Source organism: Syzygium oleosum, unplaced genomic scaffold (assembly GCF_021117445.2).
Source record: "Syzygium oleosum isolate NSW1041296 unplaced genomic scaffold, Sole_v2.1 Sole_v2.13, whole genome shotgun sequence".
Classification (NCBI taxonomy): domain Eukaryota; kingdom Viridiplantae; phylum Streptophyta; class Magnoliopsida; order Myrtales; family Myrtaceae; genus Syzygium; species Syzygium oleosum.
The window spans coordinates 9,173,250-9,187,791 of NW_026607497.1; the positions used below are offsets into that span (position 1 = coordinate 9,173,250).

At 41.1% G+C, this 14,542-nt stretch overlaps 2 protein-coding genes across 2 annotated transcripts; one reads left to right on the forward strand and one right to left on the reverse strand.

Annotated features, from left to right (window-relative positions):
- Window positions 1–424: 424 nt before the first annotated feature.
- LOC115693904 (thiamine biosynthetic bifunctional enzyme TH1, chloroplastic) lies at window positions 425–8,012 on the forward strand. Its single transcript, XM_030620963.2, has 10 exons — window positions 425–542; window positions 623–937; window positions 1,042–1,116; window positions 2,110–2,185; window positions 2,279–2,354; window positions 3,031–3,165; window positions 3,853–3,917; window positions 4,016–4,143; window positions 5,755–6,011; window positions 7,140–8,012. Exons 1-10 carry the CDS (start codon window positions 489–491, stop codon window positions 7,669–7,671), a joined length of 1,713 nt encoding a protein of 570 aa, XP_030476823.2. The 5' UTR covers window positions 425–488; the 3' UTR covers window positions 7,672–8,012.
- A 750-nt stretch (window positions 8,013–8,762) lies between these two features.
- Window positions 8,763–13,085, reverse strand: LOC115693905 (serine/threonine-protein kinase SAPK7-like). The gene is made up of 9 exons (XM_030620965.2): window positions 12,734–13,085; window positions 12,498–12,572; window positions 12,255–12,356; window positions 11,895–11,948; window positions 11,716–11,808; window positions 11,529–11,621; window positions 10,169–10,273; window positions 9,983–10,081; window positions 8,763–9,622 (listed from the first exon to the last, which is right to left on the reverse strand). The coding sequence occupies exons 1-9, from the start codon at window positions 12,851–12,853 to the stop codon at window positions 9,299–9,301; spliced, it is 1,065 nt and encodes a 354-aa protein (XP_030476825.1). The 5' UTR covers window positions 12,854–13,085; the 3' UTR covers window positions 8,763–9,298.
- Between the last annotated feature and the right edge of the window lie 1,457 nt (window positions 13,086–14,542).

Consider the following 14,542-nt stretch of genomic DNA (forward strand, 5'->3'; position numbering starts at 1 on the left):
TTTTGGGTACTAAGCCTGTTTTCTTCAATGTTGGGATCTTAGGTTCAAGCGCAGAAGATGACATGTGAGGGTTCTGTGGCCTCGAGTCCCGTTACCAATGACTCAAGTTTGGGCACCGGGTCTCGGATCCTGGGATGAGGGACCCGAGTCTGGCCTTGGCAATCGAGATGGCTGGATGGGCAACAAACGGATCGAATCGAATCGAATTTCAGAAAATGACTCGCGATTATCGATGGTATAAATGATTTTCGTCACATTATATTAGTCGTGAATAGATTGACCCAATTTTCGCCTTATTTTTATTCTTTTATTTTTATGTTTAAATTTTTTGGGGGCTTTTCCGTTTGGCACGCTGACTCTAATTTTTTTATATATAAGCGTTGACCAATCAGGTGCGCCGTTCACGGGCCTCCGGTGACCGCACCGTCATCTATAAAAACCTCGCCTCCCTCTCCCCCCATCAAAACTCTCTCTTCCTCTTTACACATATGGCTTCCTCTGCAACTCTCTCCACCACCGTCTTCTTCTCCAACCTCGACAAGGTCATCTCTCTCACTCTCTCTCTCTCTCTCTCTTCGTCTGCGATTCCGCAAATGTGCTGAGCCGCGGCTTTGCTTCTCAGACTCCGTTACGCTCGAGTCGTCGTCCTCGTCCGTCAATCTCGCGGGAGGAGCTCCGGCGGTCGCGCGGTGGTTCGGCTTCGAGATCGAGGGGCGGTCGGGTTCGGAGCCTCGCGGCGATGGAGGCGGCCCGCGGCGGTGCTGCGTCGGCGTCGGCGGCGGCTTTGGCGAAGGTCCCTCACGTCCTGACGGTGGCCGGCTCCGACTCCGGGGCTGGCGCGGGGATTCAGGCGGATCTCAAGGCCTGCGCGGCTCGGGGAGTGTATTGCTCCACCGTGATTACGGCGGTCACCGCACAGAATACCGTTGGAGTTCAGGTTTGTGGTTTTTGATGGTTGTTGTTTTTTTCTTGAGATCGGTGGGACTGTTTTCGATGCTCTCTGGTGGACGTTTGAGTTGGATAGTGAGGTCGAAATCGCAGGGTGTCGACAATGTGTCGGAAGAATTTGTCGCGGAGCAGCTGGAGTCCGTGCTCTCCGACATGCAAGTTGACGTGGTAAGCAGAGATTGGTCGCTGCATAAATCAACACTTTTGATTGTACCTTGTGGTAATGTGCTTACACCGTTTGGTTGGTGTTTCTGATTCAGTGTTCTTCTTTTTCTCCTTTCCATCTCCTTCGGCTTTTGAATATAGTGGAAAGGCAGTCTTTGAATTCCAGGAAAAGTACGCAAGTGTGGAAATAAAGAATAATAAACTTTAATGGAGGCTATCATTGAAGAAAATGGTATCTCCCCGGATTTTTTTGGGGAGCTCTTTTGGTGTTTCAAATGTCCATCATTCTCACCCGTCACTGAGCATCACTTCAACCTAATGGGACAGAGGAACATATACTTGATGAAGGGGACAATCAGACAGAGTCCATTCATAATCCTAAAAGCTTGAATCTCTTTTAATGCACGCTTGTACAATAGAAGAAATAGTAAAAGTGAAAGGCCACTGGAGAAAAGGCCAAATATAATAAGAGAAGATAAAGCCACCTTAAAGCGAATCTCAAGTATTAGTGGGGAAGACGATAAATTATCAAATTCCAAGTTGGTTTTCGAAATCTAATGGGACACTGAAATCATATTGGTATAAGTAGCTAATTGGTGTCAATTTCTAGTTGGGAATTCTGTTTGGTTGGAATCCTGATCTCTCGTCTCCCAGGATATCACAATACAACATATAGAGCTTTACATTTTATCACATAAACTCCACTTGGAATGGGCACAATGTTAGACTTAGACTCAATATTGGGATTGACTGAATGCACAAGATAATTTCTTAAGTTATTGGTTGAATCTTTCACTTACATCTGGAATTGAAAAGTACACTTAACTATCTATCAGATAATGGTCCAAGTTACTTTCATTATGGACTCTGTAATGCTAATATTGATCGTGATGCATATTACTGTAAGAGAATTTCTTTCATTCATTTCATATTATTGTAAAAGTGAGACTACTGTTTAATGAGGATATTAACCCTAGGTGTAACTTATGTTCATAGGTCAAAACTGGCATGCTTCCTTCACCAGGCATAGTTAGGATCCTTAGAAACAGTCTCAACAAGTTTCCAGTTCAAGGTATGAGTCTGTTATAATAACTGCTTAAACATGTATATGCAATCACAGGTTTATTGGCATTGTAGCTGACTGAATTTGTGTGATTGAAGGCAGCTTTAGTAGTTGATCCCGTAATGGTGTCCACCAGTGGAGATGTTCTTGCCGGTCCTTCTGTTCTTGCTGTGTTTCGGTATGTTCAAGATCAAATGTTAAGCATGAGTATAATGTAACACATAATTTAGAGAGTCTGGGCCTGTCCATTCATGAAAAAGATGGAGATGATGTTGTTGTTCCTATGGAGGAGAGATGATAGACATTATGTCTTTCCTAAGTCATCTATTTTCCATTCTGTCCAAGTAGTAGAAATCTTCACTATGCTAACATTTTTTGCAATCCCTGGTATGGAATGAGGTTCAAAGACTGAGAATTGTGAACAGTCACCATTTCATGGTCGTGGAAGAAGAGAGAAGGTTGCTAAAGGAAATAAATTGAAGGAATGAATATCATTTATAGATGATAGACTGTGATACTGGATATGAGCAAGATGAGAAAGGTAGTCAAGGTGGAGATTGAGTTGAGGAGGAGTCTTAATATATTGAGATTACGGAAGAAGAGAAGAATCATTAGGTTTTTGACTGAATGGACAGAAGGGCAAAAGATAATAATTTCATGAACGAGACGTAGTCTAAATAGTCAGAGTTTGGTTCTTGTGCAAAAGTAAGGGTAGTTGTTTTTAGGCAGGGGTTCCCAGTTGTCTCTTTCTTTTTACCGTTAAGCTAGCCAGAAGTATGCAGTAAATAGAATAATAAGCGACTAGTTTTGCTGGTAGGAAACTTGGGGAGTCACTAATTTTGATTCTGATACAGAGAAGAGCTTCTTCCTATTGCCGATATAGTTACCCCAAATTTGAAGGAGGCATCTGCTTTACTCGGGGGTAGGCAACTGGAGACAATTGCTGACATGCACTCTGCTGCGAAGTTATTGCATCAAATGGGGCCAAGGTTAGTTTCTTCAGTATATATTTGATATTTTATAATGTCTGTATCTAGTTTCCAATTTCTGTTATAATTTCTGGATAAACAACTAAAATTGAGGATGACTGAAAGGTTTTGGCAAAACAATCAGCTGCTTTGCTTGGGATGAATTGTCCGTACACATATTCTTTAGACTCATTGTCGACTGAGGACAAATCGTCCTCATAACTATTGAATATTACACGTTGTATCACTCATACATACCAGATAAACACTTATTGCTCCCAAATATTAATCGTGAGGAAACTCCTGAATAATGCTATATCGTCAGAATTTGGTTATGACTATTTGCTGTGCTTGTGAATTGGATGATATGCCTCTTACAGTTGGAACTTTCAGATATTGCCTCACTAACTGTCAGAGTTTTGTTCTTATAGGTGCAACTTTAGCAACTTTGCATAAGCAAGTTGGTGGTGTTTACGTATGAAAAAAGGATGCTCCTGCAATTACGTTTATAGAATCCTTTTCTTTTTAATTGGTTGTGCGCAAATTCGGTATTTCAATATGATGAATTCTTTAAAGTAAAACGATTGTTCACTGCAACCCACTGTACACTGAGTGCCAGGATACAGAAAAGGCAATTCAGATTTAGAACTTCCTGAGCTGGAAGAGAAGTTTTTCCTACTTTTAACTATTTACCTACATCCTTTACAGACACGTGCTTGTCAAAGGTGGCGACCTTCCTGGATCTTGTGATGCTGTTGATGTTTTCTTCGATGGTCTGATTCTAGAATCCTTTGCATTGGTAGTCTCAATACTTCAAGTGTTCGAATCCTTTACATTACAAACCAATACTGTTCTCTTGTATGTCTTGCAGGTGAAAGAATACATGACCTGCGTTCACCCCGTGTAAAAACTCGCAATACTCATGGCACTGGATGTACCTTGGCATCGTGTATAGCAGCTGAGCTGGCAAAAGGTTCTCCTATGCTTCCCGCTGTTCAGGTATTGCATATGCTTGAGAAACTCTTACCGAGTCCAACTTTGCTTCCATTTTGTTACAAACTCATTGAGGGAATGCCACTTTCCAATAAACCAGTATTTCTTGGAGACCACTGTTCATACTTGCATGTTGTTTTTGTCAAATAATTTTTACTGATTCTCTGGGGGTGCTGGAAGCCTCATCAACCAGTAAAAGGCTACAAGCTCATTTAACAGTTTTGGAGGGTAGCTGCAGCCATAGCTTTTTCCCTTGCTCCATCATTACTAGGTTCAATATATAACCATAAAATTATCTGTGAAACAATCAACTTGAAAATGTAAATTACAAGATAAGCTAGAGTAGTAGAATTTAGCTGCTTTAGCTTATGCGATGACATTTTTGCTAAGTCAATCTGTCAATATTGTGACCTCTTTTTCGAAGCAGAAAAGAATGCCTAGAAGTGCTACCAAATAGGCTTTTGTGTGCTAAAGTTGACAAATGGAAGTTGAGTACATTAGTTGAGGCTTGCTACTATAGCGTATAGGGCACAGTGTTGTATGATTATACTTGTGATGTGTCTAGGAGAAGAATATTGTAAGAGTGCATTCTGCATGTGCAAAAAGAAGATATTTTACACCCATTGCTTTTATGCATATGTGACATATGTCAACCAATTGTACTATATCGGTGGTAGCCATAAATGTGAACTTGTGAAAGGAGACAGTGAAGCTTGCTTTCTGAGGGTTAGAAGTGTGTCAAATGAGGTAAGGATAAACATCCTAGGCCTAGGGAGACGGATCAATATGCTAGTTGCTTTCTAATCTTGATAGGTAGTTGGTAGAGAGAGGTGCGAAAAGGAATGTTTGTGGATATCACTAAGTTATGTTAATTGGGTACATGAAAATCCCCAAGAATGGGTTCCAAGGGGAAAATATACTCATAGATCAGACAACCTATGTAATAGTATAAATTATCATTCCTTTTGGGAATGATGCAGAGCAATATGAGAACTCGGATGGCACCGATAACCCATGAGTGGGAGACGATTGGGTTGAATGATTGTGAGGGAAATGCGATGCGGGACTTAATTTGCTTGAGCATTGGAATTTGAGATTGAAAATTCAAAGAGTAAATCTGAGGGGACCATTTGTGGAGATTAAGGGTGCGATTGTTTCGCGGGAAATGTACCATTTCTGAAAAATACTTTCCAGGAACTCATTTTCCTGGAAAATGAGTTCATTTATCGATGTTTGACTAAAACCAAAAAATTTTGTATTTTTTAAATTATTTCAAATTATTTGTTATTTTTAAATTTTTTATTAAGAAAAGAAAATACATGAATATTTTCCTTCTTAGAAAGAAAAGAAAAAGGAAAGAAAAGAAAATAAAAAATATTAACAAATTCAATATGAGCAATTCCAGAAAATGTTCTCATCTTCTTAGATAAGGAAATTCACTTTCCTAAAAGTAAACATGATATTTGTGTTGACTAGAAAGTATTTTCCGTTGACCAAATCATTTTCGGAGAACCAAACGGATGAAAGTCCGGAAAAACACTTTCACCAAAATAAACACACCCTAAATGCAAAAATTTGGCATCAATTAAGAGCTTTCATTTCTTCAAAAATTGACAGGTTGCCAAACGCTTTGTTGAGAATGCCTTGGACTACAGCAAAGAAATAAGTATTGGAAAAGGACCTCAAGGCCCTTTCGATCATTTTCTGATGTTGAACCGAAAGGTTCATAATTTCAGGAAGAAGATGGTCCTAGGTCCAAGTGATCTGTTCTTATATGCTGTTACAGATTCGGGGATGAATAGAAAGTGGGGCAGATCTGTTGAATGTGCTGTCAAAGCTGCAATTGAAGGAGGTGCAACCATTATTCAGCTGAGGTTTGTGCATTTAAACTATATGCCTCATTGCCTTGCATGATTTATGGCATTTCTTTCATTGTCTAGTTTAAACAACAATGGCTGTCAAGGTCCAAGAAGCATGCAAGAAATTACTCTGCCAACCATCCCAGACTTTGGAATTTTGTATGTTGTTTTTGTACTGTTTGTGTACACCGTGATGATAAACTATCCAGTCCTATGTACAGGTTGGACATGTAAATAGGCATCATTCATCGTGCGGATGTAAGTCATTCGTCTACGTTGGTTGAAGAGAACAAATTATTTAGACTGGTACTTATTTCTACATTTCTTGTGAAGTGATACTGGTTCTAACCAAAAGAAAAAAACAAACTTCAGTGGCATTGTTGTGAAGTACATAATAATGAAGCTTCAAAATTGATACCTCTTATGAGAACAGTTTGCAACTAAAGGTGCAAGTTTCTGTAAATAGTTAGCGGTCTTGTCCTTCCAAGGTTCCCTTTCCATCTAAATTTGCTATTTAGCATTGTATTTTGTTCTAATTCATGGGTGGTGAATCGCATGTTTTGCCTTTGTCTTCAAGTCTTAATGAAAAGTTTACGATTGAAGAAGTTCTGATGTTCTGAAAAGGTAAAAAAAATTTTATACTTCTTGGTGATCAAATACTGAGCTTGTTTAGCACTTCAGAATATGATTACGTGAGCCTGAGGTGATCAAAGAAAACAATGGCACTTTGGAAATGTGATGTCAAAATCATCTGTGTGTAAGTCTCAGAAGGAGAAAAGGTAGACAACTAACGATGTCTCTCCAGGATACTAAATATGGGCTCAAAAGTGGGCAGTAGAGAAGATATGACTTTTGAGGGAATGTTCAGTTGTCCTTCACGTACATTATGAATGGAGAGTCGAGAGTTAGGGTGAATGGATTGGTTTTACTTCCTTTTCTGTTTTCGTCGTACACACAGCGTCGAAGTATAGTGAGTAGTTGATCTTCTATGGGTGTTTGGTTGAGTGGTTCGAGCTAATTCCTTGTCATTTAAGGAATATTGTATGCTTCAGGAAGTCATCTTTCCATATTGATGAGATTGGCCATAAAGCGCATCAGATGGGACTGCTTATGATAAGTGTGATTTTCCTTACCTTTTTCCAGGGAAAAGGATGCTGAAACACGGAACTTTCTTGAAGCAGCTAAATCCTGCATGGAAGTATGCCGTTCCCAGGGCGTTCCTCTACTAATAAATGATCGCATCGACATTGCTCTAGCTTGTGATGCTGACGGGGTCCATGTCGGTCAATCTGATATGCCTGTTCGCACCGCACGCACCCTTCTTGGCCCAGAGAAGATCATCGGGGTATCATGTAAGACCCCGGAGCAAGCCCAACAAGCATATAAGGACGGTGCCGATTATATCGGTTCTGGCGGCATATATCCGACGAGCACAAAGGAAAACAATCTCACTATTGGCTTGGAGGGGTTGAAAGCTGTTTGTTTGTCCTCTAAGTTGCCAGTCGTTGCCATCGGTGGAATCGGCATATCAAACGCACATGCCGTGATGGAACTTGGGCTGCCAAATCTTAAGGGAGTAGCCGTCGTGTCGGCCTTGTTTGACCGGGAATGCATCTCCACCGAGGCTAGAAAGCTTCATGAGGTGCTCTCGAGGGCAGCATCAGAGGTGAAATAAAGATGCAGGTGCAGTACATATCCCCTGATAATGAAGTCTTTCTCTATCTATTCGACTAGGGCTTTTGCCTTTGGTACATATTTGACGAATTCTGGCGGATTAGGCTTTTTACTGTCCTTGTACGAGGATGAGAAAAGAACGATATGGTTTTGTCTTCATCGATTCGTAGTCATGAAGTTGATTATCTTGAGGATGTAATTGGGTCGGTCATTCTGGTCGCGATCTTAGTGGTATTGTCCGCAGGAGTGATGTTTTATCGACAGTGCCTTAGTTACACCAGGTGCATCACAATGCTAATTGTTGACAAAGAGCATTATTTATCGACCGTTCCTTATAGCCTAGTTCCTTATAGCCTAGTCTATATCCACAAGTGAGGTAGCTTCCTGCTCCTCTCTTTCAAATATTAATATGCATGAGTAGACGGCTGAGTGACTTCGTAACCTTGATCTATTTTCCTACTTTAAGATCATAGACCTTTCGTCTCGTCCGTCCCTCTGCCTAGGCTTGGCTTGGCTTCGCTGTCCCACTAGAAAGGCTTAATATACATGAGAGTCGGCCTTTTGAATGCCTCCTTCCTTATTCATCGCGTCGTTCGCCTTTTGAAAATTAGCTACTCGAGCACGACTCAAGACTGAGAAAGATCGGTTGTATAGGTCACATTCACCTTTTGAAAGCCTTCTCCTTAGATACGTACTATTAACCCATTTCATCATTCCTCATTGGAAAAGCTTTCGTGGCAGCCCAAAAGAAGACTCATTCCTCCCCGGTCGTCTCTTCACTAGGAAATCGAAGACCGACTGCATAATTTCACGAAACACAAGATGTGTTGTGAATTATCGCCGTGTTCAGAACCAAACTTGTAACTACCTTACTCGCTTAGAGGAAAATCGACTCAATCAACTAAGTCTATCGTTAACTCCTGTTTATTACTCATGCCACCTCTTTCGGGCCTTAGATAGATGCAAGCTTGTTGTAAATTAACACATCGGTCCAGATGCGTATATTGCTGTCCAAACAAGCTCATCCTGCCTCTGGACATCATCTAATCTAAACATCTCCCCACCATATTTAACTCACTTTACCCCATGATGGAGGCAAATTTTGAGATTTATCCATTAAAAAAGCGAAACATTGCCGAAGTTTCACAAGTTTAACCGAAGTAGGACAGGACCCCAGTACAGAATGTCTGATCATACATGTCACTCACTGCGCTAAAAACCAACAGAGGGTACAGAAACATGGTAAGCTGACGCTCATTACCTTCTGTATCGCTCCTGTGACGATGATCAATAACGATACAGAGGCTAGGATATGTATCCATACAAAGACTTCAAATTCTTATACCTATACCTCCACAATGTACTACTTTAGACTCGAACATCTGAGACAAAAAAATGAAAGTGACTGTCAAATCAATGCTTTGTGCCTACATCTCCAAACTCAGACAATCTACAAAGTAGAAACCCTATATAGTCGTTTTTGACTTCTTTTCGCCAAGAAGACCATAAACAAGCCTGAAAACCTACAAACACTTCTGACACCCAAATTTACAGAGTAAACTTATTGGACACAACAGGCGACGAAGATTGGATGACAGAAAACGATGAGGCCCCAATAAGGAATAGATCTAGGTGACCTGAAATTCTCCACTTGCTTGTGCCTCCTTCACTCGCTTCTCATACTCGTCTTCTTCATCTTCCTCCACGTCTTCTTCTTTCAAGTCTCCATCATCGTCCTCTTCTTCTCCCGCCCAACCAAAGCCTGAAACTGTTCTGGAAGCAGGTGGGGGGACTCTGGCATCATTCACAATTTTCATGATTTCTTCATCACTTTGAAGGCAGACACCCGGGTTTCCTCTTCTGTAATATTCGGCTTGAGCTGCATCTGTTAATTCCTTCGGTAAATTCTTGAGGAACCATGGGTGACTCTTGATTTCTTTGATAGTGATTCTCTGGAAATAATATCACAGTAACAGTTACTAGTGTGGATGCAAGGACTGTTAATACAATTCATATCTTCACAGAAAAGGTAATAACCCCAAGCTCTTCTCCCACCACCAAGCTTGGGTTTTTTGTTTCCTTTATTTATCTTTTGTTATTAGATTAATCCCAGCCTCACAAGTTAAAAGATGATGCAACAACGCCTTGTGGCCAAAGTAGAAGCATATGACAGTCAAAATAGCATGAAGAACGTATGCATGGCCTGACACATGGTTCAAAAGGAAAGGGAGATGTCAAGAACAATCACTGACATTCAACAGTTTCACTTGATTGCACGCTCAGATAGAAGCACATCTCCTTAATTTACATACCCTGGATGAATTCGCGAGAAAAATGCGAGAGAGGAGGTGTCTACAGTCTTGAGATACGTGAACATAGTCGGGGAAGTGATACTGAACAGCCATTATTCGCTGCATAAAACATGTATGTCAGTGTAACTACCGTGAAAAAGGGGAATGAAATACATCAATTATCTGCCTAAAAGAAAGTGCACTCACGTTGATAGTTTTTCTAAAATTCTTTGGGTCTTGAGGGTCTTCGAATGGATACGCTCCAACCAACATCACATAAAGAGTCACTCCACAAGACCATACATCTGCCGTCTGCATATACAAGGAACCAACAAGACTTATCAGAGGATACGCTTCTTTACTTTTGCCTTATTGCAGAAACATTGTTGCAAAATCGGAAAACGTGGAAAGAAAAAATTTACTTTTCAAATCGCAAATTCTCATCGCTGTATCTTAGAGCAGAAAATGGACAGAATTTGCTATTTCTTATTAAAAAGAATATGGACATAATTTGCTGTCTAATAGTTCCCATTCCATCGCCAAATTGACTCTCTTAAACTATTTTGTCAGGACTTCTTGGAGGACATAAAGGTTAATTCCAGATATCACAATTCTACCTTTGTCCTTGATTCAAAACAATTTAAGTTACTCCAGACAAGTGAGGAACTTCCTCTTCCTTCAGTTTCCAGTCGTCCATTCTCTTTCTACTCTTAATTTCAGTCCAGAGGCAGTCTTAATACCAGAATATGGGAGGCATCAAATCCTAATCCTAACTGTAAAATGGACCGCAAAAGGGGGAAAAGCTAAGACCACGATATGGTGAAATCAAATCCAATGATTACGAGGAGGAAAAAGAGAACAAAAGAAATGCTAAAAAAGTAGACTGGTTCTCATCTATGGCTAGCAGATGTCTCACCAAGTGAAGCATACACAGTTAACTTTGGCATATCATTGGTTCAGGAGCAATTGGAGATGCAAGATAAAATATGTCGTCACTACGCAGTATTTTTGGCATATGACGCATTCTGGAGCAATTGGAGATACAATGTAAGGTCATCAGTATTGCGATAGGCAGGATATGTCAACTAACTTAATGTTCGATGCGAGATCTATGGAATAGATTCCATGAAGATGAAACAAAACATCTTGAGTCCTCCAGAAGAGATCATAGACATCATAGCTGGAGACTGGAGCTTTGGCAAGGATAGAATTCCAGAAAATCATAGACAAATATAGACCGGAAAAGGTCATCAGAAACTGAAAACCATGTGATGGATTTACCTCCATCTGCAATATTCCTGGTCATATACCAATATAATTTAATAGCAAGAAGCACAAGATGGAATAATCTAGAGAAAATTGCTTGCTCATCCAAAACATGTAAAAAAAGGATGCCAGAACTCTCGAAGCTGCAGATTAATATTGTAGTCCACTATAAACTACACAAATGACAATTGCGAAGTGTCATGCATCCATACACACCTTCAGCACAAGATTAAATGAAATCTTGTTTTGAAGAGTATCACTGTCGAACTACTTCCCATCTAAAAGCATCAAGTTGGCATACCTTGCCATCATATTCCCTTCTAGAGAGAACCTCTGGTGCAATGTATGCTGGAGTTCCAACCGTAGATTTGGGTCTTGAATGCAGAAGGGATGACTAGAGACATGCACCGACAAAGAAGAGGAAAAGTTAGTAACAGAACTAGAATAAGCACATGGACGCTTTTCATCCGATTTCATCGATAAGTTACCTTGGAGTAGCCAAAATCACATATTTTCAGACGAGGTGCAGGGCTACCATCCAGTAGAGTATTTTCCAGCTTCAAATCTCTATGACATATTTGCTGCAAAAGATATACAGGATTAGAAATTAGTTTGAAGCTACAGCAGAAAGGCAGTGTCGACAATGGCAATTTCACATTATGCTCACCATGAAATGGCAATAGTTGACTCCCGAGATGAGTTGCTGGAAGAAATACCTAGCCTGCGTGAATTAAAACAAAGCAAATCTTGAGTTAAAAATCACAAGTAACGAGCTTAGTGTGATCACCAAACAGAAGGACGAACCGGATTTCCTTTCCGTCTGGCCTTATCTGAACTGAAAAGTTTTCGCCTTTAGTTTAATCTTTCAGTTACTGAAGCAATTAGCAACATGAAGTCTACATATTCTAAGGTGATTTTGTTTGGCCCGACGACCCAACTTCACATCATAGTAATTGATAAGCAGCCTAAACATTCTAGATTAGTTAAGCTGAAAAAAAACTTAAAATCAGAAAAATATTAAGCAGACCTCATCTTCACTAAATCTCCCTGCATTGCAGATCCTCTCAAACAGCTCTCCACCAGCTGCATATTCCATCACGATAGCGAGATGAGTAGGAGTCAGAACAACCTGCATCAAATCCATCATTCGCTTCAAGCTCACGCATTCAAGTCATCCGCCAACCATTCATAAGGAAAATACTCCACACAATGCCCACGAAATAAGCTCGGAAAAACCGGGCGTCGCGGGAGTATCAAATCACGAACTGACCTCCTTGAAGCGGATGATGTTAGGGTGGAGAAGCGACTTATGGTTTATAATCTCTCTAGCCACATTCTCATCAATCTACAATCCAAAACCCAACAGAACAATCAATCCAAATCCAAATCCAAATCCGCAAGCTCCAACAGTATCCAAGATTCGATCTTTTCCAACTGGGTACGTAAGAAAACCCCGGAAACTCAGAAATTTAGAAGAGAGAACCCGAGCACGCGGACACACCCTACCTTGTGACCTCGCTCGATGTACTTCATGGCGACGAGCTCTCTCGTCTCCTTGTTCCTCATGAGCCTGGCCACCCCGAAGTTGCCAGATCCTATGTCCTTCACCAGCTCGTACTTCTCCATGCTTACCCAACTTCCCCGATCGAGGGTGCTCTTCCTACGTATCTGCGGAAACGAGATTTATCCGAATCCGTCGATCAAAAACAGCGGTTGCTTCGAGCGCACTCCAAGAACCCACCAGATCCCAGGAAGAGGTTCGGAAGCTCGTGCTGCCCGCCAAAAGCCCGGCGGCCGTATAGCTCGGAGAGGCGCGAATCGGAAGGGACGGGGGAGATGGTGTTCGGATCTTCGGCTCGGCTTCGAGGAAGAAGAAGGAAGGAGAAGAAGAAAGAGACAGTGGCAGGGTCTTCGGACAAGCGAAAGATTTTCGAAGGAAAGAGAAAGTGAGCGAAATCTCGGAAAAGCCCAAAACGGCGGCGTTTGGTAGAGAAGAGAGAGAGAGAGAGAGAATGGGAGAATAGTCGACGCCCAAAACAGGGCGTAGGGCGCGTGCGCGCGTGTGGAGTAGGAAGAAGAGCTTTGTGTGGGATTATCTCTCTCTCTTTCTCTTTCTCCTTCTCTTTGCTTTACTCAAAATATGCATTGAGTTTGACTGCCTTCCCTATCAATCAAATCTTACTCCCCTTTTTTTTTTAAAGTGTTTTCCCCCCAAATTGATTGATGACGTGTCCATCGCGCACGGAAAGAATGTAGCGGCCCCCGAAAGAAGAGGACACGTGAAACTGATGTGACGATAGAGGGCAACCGACGGTCGAGGGTCAATTATTTCTTTGGTCCTCTCGTCGTATCTATCGGAACGGATTTTTTAGAATGATTTTATGTGATGAATATCATCCTTCACGAAATAAAAATCTCGAATCAGAACCATCTTGGTTGCCTTTATTGACCTGAATTAGACATCGTCGGAGGTCTCCATCTTAGGCTCGCAACTTCCGATCGATCACTGGTGTATTGGTGGGGTTGCGACAGGATTGTCACGGAATACATACAACTTATTTAGCTATATCAAATTGAGCGAGATGATTAAGACATAGGAAGCACAGCTATCATACTTAAATTCGAAGTCTGCATGCGTACGGGGTCATAACCCTTCGCGAATAAAAATCTTGAATCGGAACTGTCTCACTTGCCTCCATCATTGACCTGAATTAGACATTGTCGGAGGTCTCCTTATCAAGCCAGCGACGTCCAATCGATCATCAGTGTATTGATGGGGTTGCAACGAAATCGTAATGATAAATATAATACTTACTTAGCTCTATCAAATCGAGTTCAATGATTAAGATATAGGAAGCACAACAACCATACTTAAAATCAAAGTTTGTGCATGTTCATGTGTCATAATCAATCTCCATGATTGCTTTTTCCCAAAGAAAAGCAAATCTCCACCCAAAAAAAAAAAAGGAATATCACGTGGTCCTTTCGTCCCCGTTCATTTTGTCATCTTTTTCCAATGAATGATTAACAAGAGCGTGCACTACAAACCCTAGAGAAGGGCGCGTGAGCAACTGGGGATCTTCTTCTTTCCTTTTTTCCCACTTGGATGAGGCCGACTCATGCATATGATTACGAGGAAGTCCGTAGAAGTGAGAAGTCAGCGTGTGTAGGCGGCGCATGTGCGCGTGGTGAACATGCATATCTGCTTTTTCTGTTTTCTTGGCCTTTTCATGGAAAGTTCGTAAAAGACAAGAGAAACATTTTTGAATTTTCTTACCTCAGGCAGGAGAGTGACTTAAGTAAAATTATATGAGG

Excerpts from the sequence above, each read along its gene's own strand:
- LOC115693904 (XM_030620963.2), top strand. The coding sequence starts at position 489 with ATGGCTTCCTCTGCAACTCTCTCCACCACCGTCTTCTTCTCCAACCTC. Across the intron at positions 2,355-3,030 it reads TCTGTTCTTGCTGTGTTTCG|AGAAGAGCTTCTTCCTATTG; the intron begins GTATGTTCAAGA and ends ATTCTGATACAG. Across the intron at positions 3,166-3,852 it reads TTGCATCAAATGGGGCCAAG|ACACGTGCTTGTCAAAGGTG; the intron begins GTTAGTTTCTTC and ends CATCCTTTACAG.
- LOC115693905 (XM_030620965.2), bottom strand. The coding sequence starts at position 12,853 with ATGGAGAAGTACGAGCTGGTGAAGGACATAGGATCTGGCAACTTCGGG. Across the intron at positions 10,274-11,528 it reads GAAGGGAATATGATGGCAAG|ACGGCAGATGTATGGTCTTG; the intron begins GTATGCCAACTT and ends TTGTATATGCAG. Across the intron at positions 10,082-10,168 it reads ATTTTAGAAAAACTATCAAC|CGAATAATGGCTGTTCAGTA; the intron begins GTGAGTGCACTT and ends TGTTTTATGCAG.